The sequence below is a fragment of the Phascolarctos cinereus genome, unplaced genomic scaffold (assembly GCF_003287225.1).
Source record: "Phascolarctos cinereus isolate Bilbo 61053 unplaced genomic scaffold, phaCin_HiC Scaffold_2;HRSCAF=192, whole genome shotgun sequence".
NCBI classification, from domain to species: Eukaryota; Metazoa; Chordata; class Mammalia; order Diprotodontia; family Phascolarctidae; genus Phascolarctos; species Phascolarctos cinereus.
The window spans coordinates 229,135,568-229,147,825 of NW_027555625.1; the positions used below are offsets into that span (position 1 = coordinate 229,135,568).

General features: G+C 40.7%; 1 protein-coding gene across 1 annotated transcript in view; it reads left to right on the forward strand.

Moving 5' to 3' along the window:
• The window catches only part of EYA2 (EYA transcriptional coactivator and phosphatase 2), a 246,806-nt gene that overhangs the window by 171,824 nt on the left and 62,724 nt on the right, over positions 1 to 12,258 (forward strand). Inside the window, 1 exon segment of the mRNA XM_078149854.1 lies at positions 822 to 905. Coding sequence (XP_078005980.1) covers positions 822 to 905 — 84 coding nt within the window.

The window sequence follows — 12,258 nt, forward strand, 5'->3', positions numbered from 1 at the left end:
TGTACTGTAAATCCAGTTTATACTAAATGTAAAATAACAATGATGATTATAGTTTTATTTTTTTAATATTCTGAAATTCACACTACTGTCAAATTGAGGCTGACTACTTCTATTTCCAGAAATCTGGAGGTTTATGGTCCTTCAAATTCAAAATCCAGGAAACCTAGGTTCTCAGTACCAGTTCTGCCACTAACTTGCTATGTGCCCTTGAGCAAGTCACCTCTCCCTCTTTAGGCTTCAGTTTTTCTCATCTGTAAAATGAGGGCATTTAACTGGGTAATCTCTAAGGTCTCTTCTAGCTCCATCATGCCATGCGTCTAAGTCCTAACCCTATAAAATCTAGGTGCCGACTTTTTCTTCTTCCCCCTCTGAGTACCCCACTGTTCTTCGCTTTTCATACATGGCAAATGTCAAAACATCAATTTTTTTTAAAAAAACCTGATTTCCAGGAATTTTAGAACAGGTGCTATCTTTATCCTCTGAATGTATAGAGGATTGGCCCATTTTCACAGTTCTTTCTGGTGGTTTATTATTGTATTAGGTACCTTCTCTTATGAACTTTTCTATGCATGTCAGGAGAACAGAAGGTACAGGGATATGTTGAATAGCCTGGAGAGCTAAAGGTTGGCCATTGTGACCCACTGACCTGTTGATGTTTTGAAGTATAGACACATGATATGGGTGCCTTAAATGTTTTGTTACTTATTGGTAACTTAATAACTCATACCACTCACTGCCCCCCCACCCCAGTAGAATTAATTCCTATAAACATGAAGGTGTGAGCCAATTTGTCTCTATTTGCTTAATTTCTTCCATCACAGCGTGTGTTCGTGTGGGACTTGGATGAAACGATAATTATTTTTCACTCCTTACTCACGGGAACTTTTGCATCTCGATATGGAAAGGTAAGTCTATTCATCTTTTTCAACATTATTGTTGTCCAGCCAAATTGCACTGAGAACTGTGGGGGCAGCTTCTCAGACAGATGATGTCTATTTGGTCAGACCAAATGCTTTAAAAACTCCTCTGGAATTTTCCTCGAACATATGAAAATTAAATTAGTTTGCTCTCCTATTGTGTCCATCTCCTTTTCTTTAAAAGTTTGTGTCATTCAACTATTGCTCCATGGGACATAGAGCTGTTATTCTTTAACTGTCTTTCTCCAAGGAGAAATAGGGTGGCTTTGTAGCCAAAAAAGGGATTATCCTAGCTTGAAATAATGTAACATACTTTCTGGCTGTCTGTTGTTTACCTAAAGAGTCTCAGACAAATGAGCTTCCTTTTCTTTCTGTATTTTTTTGAAAGAAGAAGGAAGCCTTGTTGGCTGCCCAATATCTTAACAACAGTGTTACAGATGCATTATCTACATCTCATTCAGGAAAAACATCTCGTTAGAAATCTGAGTGAGCACCATAAAAAAAAATACCCAGGGGATCATGGAAGAAACATTGAAATAGATTTAATAATACAAAATGTATTCGGCTGTTAAAAAGCTGTACACTGGCAGGTTCCTTTACTTAGTTCCATAGGCTTTATTTAAACTGAATAATGGCTGAACAAACATCTGTCCTCTTTATAGGAGGGAGGGAATGAGGGAAGGACAATGCTGTTATCGTCTTATTAAAGGTGGGTGACCTGTTTGGCAGCTGTTTCCACACATGTGTGAGAGCACCATCTCTTCATCAGCAACTGGGAAATAATCCTGTTTCTGTTTAGAGAACAGGAATATGATTTGACATCATCTCATAGCTTTTGCAGCTGGACATGTTTTACGAGGGTCCTAACAAGCTGGATGTGTAATTAGCAAGATAGATTTATTGTCTGCCATTATGTTGTAAAGGACATAAAAATGGTGTTGGTGGTGTAGAAATCTGTTGCTGAGTTGGAATTCTGTTAATATGTCTAGCAGTGCCTCCTGGAAATCCAGTACTCAGTTCTGAGCTGTGGTCTGCTCAGGTGAGAATCTCACTTGGCTAAAAACAATGGACATGAAGCATTCTGCAGCAGATGGACAGTCCATGTGCCAAGTGTAGAAAATGGCCTAATGGAAAAGATCACTGGAACCTAGGCCAGGAGGCCTAGTTTCTGGTCCTGACTCTGTCACTAACTTGCTGAGTGACCTTTGACAAATCACTGAACCTCCGTTCCCTTCTTGTTTAGTCAGTTAGTCATGTCTGACTCTCTTCACCAGTTTGGAGTTTTCTTGGCAAAGATAATGGGGTGGTTTACCATTTCCTGAATAGCCTGGAGAGCTGAAGGTTGGCCATTGTGACCCACTGACCTGTTGATATTTTGAAGTATAGACATATGATATGGATGCCTTAAATGTTTCCTCATTTTACAAATGAGGAAACTGAGGCAAACAGGTTTAAATGACTTGCCCAGGGTCACATAGCTAGTATTTGAGCTTAGATTTAAACTCAGGTCCTCGTGATTCCAGGCCCAGCCCTCTATCCACGCCACCTAGCTGTTCCTCCATTCCGTTATTAAAAGCTTAGACTAGATGAATTCTGGTCTCTCATCTCCAATATTTAATCACTCTTATGAAAAGAATCAATCATTAAGACTTTATTAAATGCCTACTATGTGTCAGGCACGGGGGGTACAACTACAAAATGAAACAACCCCTATTGTCAAGGAAGAGAAATATAGTAAGTTCTACTGCACGTGCTCTGAACGCCCAGTGTCTTCCCTGAGCAGTCCAGCTTAGATCCTGCCTGCTCCATCAAGGCACACCCACAGCAAACTCTCCCTCCTCTGAACTCCTACCTTTAACGCACACTGGGCAATTATTCATCAGCTGCCTTGCAGCATTAGTCATTTTTTCTCTGCATACATGCTGTTCTCTCCCAAACTGGATTGTAAGCCCCTTAAGGGCAATCTGTGCTTGCTGTTTGATTGATTGAAGATACATGCTGAAGTGGCAAGTAATGAAGAATTGGAAAAAGGACTGAATCCTTGAGGGAGAACTATGAGATATTATTGGATCCATCTTTGGCTCTTTCCCATTATGAGACTTTACTTTCCACTCCCTCATTAGCTTCCTGCAAGGTGAAGAGTAGGCCTTGGGGTCATTTTGTGGCTCTCCCAGCCAAAAGTGCTTGTGAATCTATTTCTGACACTCTCCCCTTGGGGCTCTCTCAAATCCCTGGGCTGTGAGTTCATGATCTGTTTGGAATCTTAGCCGTGACCTACTTTGAGTCCTGAGTACTCATCTCCCCGCGTGTCCATATAATATGGTCAGTGAGCTCAGCTGATGACCCTGACTGCGGGGATACCTACAGATTCTTGAAACAATTGGTTCAAGAGTAGATGACTGACTACCTGGAATCTCTGTCATCTCAGACATCAGATTCTGAGATGTAAACACAGACCTGGATACAGGATTTGTCTTCCACTTACATGCAGTGTAGTGTCTAGGACCTGTTGTGGTGGTGGTCATTGTCCTTGTTATTGTTGTTGTTGTTCTTCTTCTTCTTCATCATCATCATCATCATGTCTTGACTAGTGCATGAATTGGATTTAATTGAGGCAGAGTTCCCTTGTCAGCCTCCCACTCTCCTCCAGGACCATCAAAGTCCAGTGGAGAGACAAAAGTCAAGATAACTGTCAATGGCCCAGGCTTCAGCCTAATGTCAAGGACAGCTCAGCCCAAGGGGAGGGACATGATGATCCTAGAATTCTATTTCTGGTTCACCAAGTCAGCTGTTGTTGGAAGGAGCATCAGTTCACAGCATCACAGAATTTTAGGGCTAGAGGGAACCTATTAGAGACCATCCAGTTTTATAGAGAAGGAAAAAGGCCTAGGGAGGTGAAGTGACTGACCCAAGGCCACCCAGCTAGTAAATGACAAGGCTAGAATTAGGGCACTAGTCTTCTCAATCCAATATCAGTATGATCATTTTGGAATTCTTTTAGAGCACACCCAGATTGCTTTCAACTGCAGCTAGATTTAATTGAAGTCACCATCTGTTGCTGTCCTTTAGATTTTAAGATCATTGAAGGTAGGGACTGTCTTTGGCCTCCTTTTGTGTAACAATGCCTGGCATATACTAGGTTCTTAATAAATGTTTACTGATTAATGGTTGAAATTGATGGGGGCTCAGAAAGCTGTGGGGAGGACTCAAGTCCTATGATCTCACTAATAAGGAACTCCCAGTGAGAAAATGTCCTCTACCAGTACATCTTTGCAGTGTTCTGTATCTGAGTAGTCTTAGTGAGTTATCTGGGACACTGAGAAATAAGTGACTAACCAAGGTCATACTGCCAGTATATATGTCAGAAGTGGAACTCGAACCCAGGTCTACATAACTCCAAGGCCAGTTTTCTATCCTTTGTATCACCCAGCCTCTCTGTTGTTGAGATTTCCACATGTTCTCATTTTTGCTGGTGGAGCATAATAGTTACAAAATGTCTTTTCTAAGTGACTAGGTACACAAAAGTACCCTAAAAATTTGGGGTTAATGGTCTTAAATTGCAGAGGATTGATGCATGATAGGCATTAGAAAGAACTTGCTAAGAGTTCTATGTCATTGTGGAACTGGATGATATATCTCTGAGGTCCTTCCTGACATTCTGTGATTCTCTAAGCAGTGGGCACTGCATATCAGCATCAGTCACCTAATGAAAGATTTAGGTACCTGCTATGCATTACAGGCCCCTAGGTAGCATAGTGGGTAGAGTGCTTGGCTTGGAATTGGAAGACTCATGTTCATGAGTTCAGATCTGACTTCAGACATTTATTAGCTGTGTGACCCTGGGCAAGTCACTTAACCCTGTTTGCCTCAGTTTCTTCATCCGGAAAATGAGCAGGAGAAGGAAATAACAAACCAGTATCTTTGCCAAGAAAATCCCAAGTGGGGTCACAGAGAGTCGGACACAACTGAAATGACTGAACAACAACTATATATTGACCACTCTACAAAATTCAGCAGTGACATGGTCCCTCTCCCCTGGAGATTACAGATAGGGAAAGGAAACAGAAACTCATATTTCCATAGCACAGTTTACAAAATGCTTTTCCTCATGTAGACCCCCATGAGAAATAAGTATTATTATCTTTATTTTAGAGATGAGAAAACTGAAGCTTATAATGGGGAAGGGACTTGCCTATGACCCCAAAACTTATAAGGGTTCTCCTAACTATGTTACACTGTCTCATACAAAAATTTTTTTAAATTTGGTTCAAAAAGTAAGTCAGAATATATTGGTAGCATAGAAAAATAAGAAAAGCTTTAGATTTTGAATCAGAGCATGGGGGGAGGGGTTTCAAACCTTGACTCTGCTACTTGGCATCTGCATGGCCTTGGACAGGTCACTTCTTTCCTGGGCCTCAGTTTCCTTTTATGTAAAATGGGAATATAGGGCAGAATTATGTCTATGATTGATAACTTCCTTTCCCAGCTCTAATACTCTACAATCCTATGGCATTTGGAGTGAAAAATTAAAAAAAAACATGGACAAGAGATTATTGTCATCTCTAAGCCCAGAGGTTCTTAACCTGTGATGCAAGGACCCCTGAAGGACTGTGGATAGATTTTGGAGGGTCTGTGAACTTGGATGGGGGGAAAATAATTACGTCTTTATTTCAAAATAGTTTCCTTTGTAATCCTGTATGTTTTCTTTTCTGGATTTAACGCCATTATTCTGAGAAAAGGTCCCTATGTTTCATCAGGCTGCCACAAGGGTTCAATACTACAGCTCTATCAGGTGTCTTCCTTCCTAGGGGTCAGTATAGAAAGCACTGGCACAATCATAGTTGTACTGACCATAATCCTGAATACTTCTGCACTCCATCTGTATGCTTCTCTGGTGCTGTATACAAATCTTATTATGTCCTGTTTATCCATTACAAGAAAAAGATTTGCCCCAAGATGTAACATCTAGTTTTCAGCATTTCTTCCTAGCTGGAATTCATCAGTATAGTATAGCAGGAAAAAAAAATTAAATTGGAAGATAGAAGATTGGGCTTCTATTCCTGGTCCTGTCACTTACTAGTTGTCTGAATTTGACAGTCACTTCTTTCTAGGTCCTCAGATTTTTTTTCTATTCTAAGAGGAAGGAGGTGGGATTTAGATGGTCTTTAAGGTCTATTCCTGCTCTTAACATTTTGTTCCATGCTTGGAAGTCTCCTCATCTCTGGTTGTTTTCCTCATCTGTAAAAAGTGTCTTTGTATTATAATATTTCATTTATCAAATATTTATTTAGTACTTACTATGTACCAGACATTTTGCTAAGCATGGAGATACAAAGAGGCAAAAAACAATCTCTGCCCTTGAGGAGCTCACAATCTAAGGCAAGACAACGTGAAAAAAACAATGTCCAAACAAGATATACAGGGTGAATTGGAGGTAATTTCAGAGAGAAGGCACTAATGCTAAGGGAGATCGAGAAAAATTTCCTACAGAGGATTGGGTTTTAGCTGAGTCTTGAAGAAAGGAGGGGAAGCCAAGAGATAGAGGTGAGAAAGGAGAGTATTCCAGGTATGGTAAAAAGCCAATGAAAAGAAATGGATTTGGGAAATGGGATTTCTTGTTTGAGGAGCAATAAGGAAGCCAGTATCACTGGATCATGAGGTGTGTGGAGGGGAGTAAATCCAGACAGTGTTGCAAACACTGACTTCCTTCATCATCTTATCCTGCTAGGATATTGCTCACAAACATAAATTCAGTCCATTATATCACATACCCAATGCCAGGCTCTCATTTCTGTAAGAAGAAGACTTGCAAGTTGATTCCATGTATTAGTCCTGGAGACAATTTCTGCGTGTATATCTGTGTATTGATGGAAGGAGAGAAAGTAGAATTTGTTTCCCTTAAAGTTTCTTTTTCTTTGACTCAAGTCAGTTTGTGTGCTCATTGACATCAACTGACAGGATAAATCTGAGGCCTGTCACTAGATCTCTGGGTCTGAGATGCTAAAGGTGACCAGGTGCCGGCGGTACTGCCTGCAAAGAGTCTGTTGGTGCCTGGTATCCTACAGGGACGTGGTGGGTCACTGGCTAAGCTGTTCAGAGATTAAAGCAGGATATTGAAGGCTAAGGCCCCAGTAAGGCCTGTTAGGACAGATATATTTTCCAAGGGCTTTTCCCCCAACTCCTGTGGTTAAAGTCATTCTTTAGCTGAGTTTACAGATCAACAAAACTCCTCCCCTAGTGCTTAATGAGTTTGGGGAGCCTTCTTATCGCAAATAAAATAGGATGGGAGTGGGAGGGTCTTAGAGGCAGGAAATGGAAAGAGAGTAACCTCCTCCCCTCATCTCTCAGCAGGAGGGCCTCAGTGTATACCTAGGGAAAGCCAAGCCTCCTTGGGTCTCTTCCGAAATCCTATGCTCCACTAGACAGCTTTCAAAACCTGTTCTTCAGGATCCTCTTGAGGTGAAGAGGCAGGTTATTTACTCTGGAGAGAATCTTTAGAAGCCTATTGTCCTGGCTGAGGATTCAGTCCTGAGCTGGGGCTCAGGGTCTCTGCACCACCTCTCCACTCCAGCGTTCTTGTCAGAGTGCCTTTGGACAGTGGAAGGAAGAAAGGAACCATTTATTAAGCACCTACTGTGTACTAGGCACTATGCTAAACACTTTACAGTTAACTCGTTTGATCTTTGTACTAACCCTAGGAGGTGGAGGTACTATTATTATTCCTATTTTACAGTTGGGGAAACTGAGGCAGGCAGTGACTTGCCCAGGATCCCATAGCTAGCAGGTGTCTGAAGCTGAATTTGAACTCAGGGTCTTCCTAACTCTAGACTCAGTGCTTTGTCCACTATGCCCCTTAGCTGCCTCACACAAGGAAGAGAATGGTATGAGTGGGAAGAGCAATGGAGGTGGAGTTCTTAGCTCTGCCTCATACTTAGTGGTGTGAGGTTGAATAAATCACCTCACTGTCTGAGCCTTAATTTCCCCATCTGCAAAATGAGAATCATTACCCTCTTTACCTCATATTTACCTTATTGTGAAGGAAGTAGTTCCTGAACAGGTAAATGCTATAGAAGTAAGTGCTATAGAAAATGTAGGGTTCTTGTTTATGCCACTCTTTTGGACTACAGAGGAGGGGCTGGAGTTGAGAAAGACAACACAGAATACTATGAGACACAGTCTCATAGTATTCCCATTGAGGGCTTAAAATTGAGTTTAATCTAGTTTGGAACATGACACATGCAGTAAGAGAATATAACACACTGTGTGGTGAATGCCATACTAATACTAATACTACTAATTGTAATACTAATACTACTACTACTAATAACTCATATTTTTTGCAGTTCTATCCATATACAACAACCCTGTGATGTTATCCCCATTTTTCAGAGAAAAAGAATGTCAGAGGAAGGAAGTGAATTGTCCAAGGTCATATGGGGCAATTATTATTAAATAATAGAGTTGGATCCCAAACCCAGGTTGCCTGTCTCCAAGACCAGGGCTCTTGGCTTTTAGGACAGGGAGATCTCATTATGGTCATAGTGTTACAGAGAGGTTTCATGGGGAAAGTGAGACTTGAGCTAGATCAGTCTTGAAGAACAGACAAGCCTTGGGTGGATAGCAGACTGAGTTCCTCCTGGGAGAGGAGTTCAGGACTGACATGTCCAATGTGAGATGTCCATCATGTCAGCTAACATGCCAGCTTGAGAGAAACCACTGCCTTCTCAAAAAACAGAGAGAACATTGTTCCACATTCTCACAACACAGATCAACAACTTGGAAACCGTTTGAGCCTGACATCAGTTGCCTGGATTCACTTTCCTTGTAAGAAAAATTTCCTCTAATGCCTAATTTAAATTGAGCTGAACATTTGCCTGAGCTTTGGTTCTGATTAAAAGTTCCCTGTCTCTAGCTAGATTGCTGTCACATCTGAGACAAAAAGGGACATGGCGTCATGGAAAGAAAACTGAGCTGGGAGCCAGAGTCCTGGCTCAGTTAATTAGTAGCTGTGAGACCTTGGACAAATCACTTAACCTTCTGAAGCTTCTAAATATTAGTTGGAAAGACCGTCAGAAGTCACCTAATCTAAACTGTACTTGAACAGGAATCCAGTCTGTAACATTTCTGCGGTCATTCAGCCTCACTGTGAACCCGTCCACCTTCTGTTTCTTTGTCTGTAAAATGAGGGTAATAATAATTGTTCTGCTTCCTTCATAGGGTTATTTTGAGTATCAAAATATTCAAAATACTCATCTGCCCCAGGCAGTTATGCTGCAGAGCAACAGTCTGGCAGGACTATGAGGCAAAATTTGAGGACCATCACTGTTACTGTTACAGGGAAGAATTCTGCCCCAGCTTCCATGGCAACAGCCTGGGGCAAAGCCTCATTTGCTCAGTGCTAGTTACAACTTAGATAATTGGGATATCCTCTAACTGGGGAATAAAAAGCTTTGCCTTCTGTTAAAAGTATTTTAGTCATCTGTGAGAAGGGATAGTAGTGGGGCAGTACCTGCTTGATTCTACCAGTAGAGAAAGGGGCAGCCCTTTGGGGAAGAGGGAGGGATTCTGTTCTCCCCATTCTGTAGAGAAAACAACTGAAATTAAAGGCATTACCTGATAGCTATAGAAAGTATGAGTTTCCTTTCTAATTGTTTGTGCTTAAAACCAGTTTTCACAGGTGGCTCTCAGGCGGGACTATATTAATCTGTGTGCCTAGATATTTCTTCCCAAAAGGGTCTGGTTTAAAGCCAGATATTTGGAAATGTCTCTGGAAGAGCCAACCAGGATATATGCTTTTCTGTTTGTTTTTAGGGTAAAATGAATTTGTATATCTGTTGACGATTTCAAATACTTGGCCTTTTCCATGTTCTTTTTTTTATGCTTTAGATCAGTGTGGCTTTTTATGTTTTTCATGCACAGCATGATATTTGCATTTGGCTTACTTTTTCTGCTTGTTTTTTTTTAAATTTTGTTATTGGTGTTGTTAAATGACTTTCTTGTATGTGTTTGGATTATTTAAGCATAGAAAGTAGTTTCTCCCTACTTTTCCCCTACTAAGATACTATATATCTTCCCAGAGAAGGAGAGCAGAGAAGATGCTAAAGATAAGACCAACTGTAAACCTAACTTACTGAAAACCAATAGGAAGACAAAATAAACAAAAAAAAAATGTTAGGGTGAAACAAAGCATTTCTTCTGTGAAAAAGAAAATAACTTGACAAAGAAGAAATTGCCCAAAATATTGGAATGATAAGATTGTTTAGTCCAATGATATCAAACTCAAATAGAAATGGGAACCATGAATCCATACTTAAGAGTTGCTGTGGGCCATATATTGACTTGGCTTTAAAGTATAATTATGTTTTATTATTTTATTTATTTTGTTAAATATTTCCCAATTACATTTTAATCTTGTTCAGGCCCCAGTCAGGAGTGTTATGGGCCATATGTGACCCATGGGCCCTGTATTTGACATTTCTACTCTAGTCTAACCTGCTCCTTTTATATATGGGAAACACAGGCCAAGAGAAGTCACTCTGAGGAAGGTTACGTAAATTAGTGACAGAGCCAGGACAAGATCCCAGAGCTCTTAACTCCTGGTCCAGTCCTTTTTTTCCCAATACCCCACATGCCATATTGAAAGACAATTTCCAAATATAAGATGCTGTCTTCAGAAAAATGACCATGTTCCAAGTCCATAAGGAAGAGGTCAGTGAACATTTCTGGCAATCAGGAGGTTCATGGGGAAGGTAATAGAAAAATCAGATGCAGTATTTGGGAATCTTACAAAGAGGAGGATTTGAACAGCAGTGACTATTAATGATTGGTGGCATTCTGAAAATTTCTCACGAAGTTGGAAGCTGGGAGTGGAGAAGAAGGCATACTAAGTAGATAGCACCCTGGGGTTCAAGAATTCTTGCTGTTCTGGAGTTGAGAATAGATAGCAAAACACAGAAGGCTTAACTGGAACACCTTCCTCAAGTTTCGCTTTTGTTAGAAAACTACCAGTTAGTTCTTCCGCTAGACCTAGTTAATGACCTTGGGGGAGAGTAGAGGTTAGATTAGTAGAAAGCGGGAATTTGAGTGTTTCTTCTCCTAGCATTAAATCTCCTTCTCCCCAAACTAAGTTTTTCATATAGGATTTTGAGGGTCATATCTAGATCCTTGGTTGAGTTCTGCCATGTGTCCATGAGCAAATGACTTCGCTTTTCTGGATCTCAGTTGCCTTATCTATAGAGTAAGAAGTTTAAATTAGATTTAATTTAAAATCTAAAAGCCCTTCTAAATCTAAAATTTTGTTATTCTTAAGTCATAACTGGTAGTAAGGCACCATAGGTGAAACAGGAAAAGGGTGTTTGTCCTAGAATTGTAGGTTGAGAACTAGAAGAGATGTTAGAGGCCAACTCTTTCATTTCACTGATGGGGAAACTGAGGCCCAGAGAGGTTAAATGGTCTGTCTGAAATCATGCAATTAGTAAGGGGCTAAGTTAGGATTTGAAACCTGAGTTCCAAATCTTTCCATTGTGTCAGTTACTACTCCCAGTCGGTGACATACCTGAAACCAGAAGTTACATTTCCCAATTTCCAGCCCATGATTTTTCCAGTAGATCAGGCCTTTCTAATGAGTTGGTCAGGATCAGCCAATTGATCTAGAAGCCTAGTCTGGCTAATCTCAGGATTAGTTTATATATCCCCTTCCCAGAAGTTCATGAGTATTGCTAGTAGATAAATAAATAATGTATTTATTAAGCACTTACAGTGTGCGAGGCACCGTGTTAAGTCCTGGAAACATAAATCAAGTAAAAAAGAAAAATAGTCCTGCCCTCAAGAGGTTAAATTTTAGTGGGGAAGACAATATATGAAAGAGAGCTGAAAAGAGGAAGGGGTACCAGAATGGGAGGGAAATGTGGAGGGGGGAGTCTGAGGTATCATGGGCTGGTCTGGGTTCAAAGAGAGCATGATGGCTCCTCAAAAGGAAGTTGGAGAGAAACTTTCTAATCAGAGGCTATAAGGACAGAGGCTTTCTTTAGTAGCATGTGAAGGCTGCTGGGCCAGAGGTTGAAACGTGGTCTGGGGCATCATGGCATGGTCCAGTTTTGGGAAAGAGGTTTATCTGGTGTCTTATTCTTCTTGCCAAGACCATTAGATAGCAGCCATCACTATCAGTACCACCACTACCACCACCATTACCATCTTAAAAGTTTTGAGAAAATAGAGAGTAGATCTTCCCCTCTCAAGAAGGTTGGTGATCCAACACAGTTCACTTTATATACTGCTCAGATATAAGTTTAATCATGTAAGCACTGAGTTGATTTATCACCTTCTCTGTTTCACTCCCTGC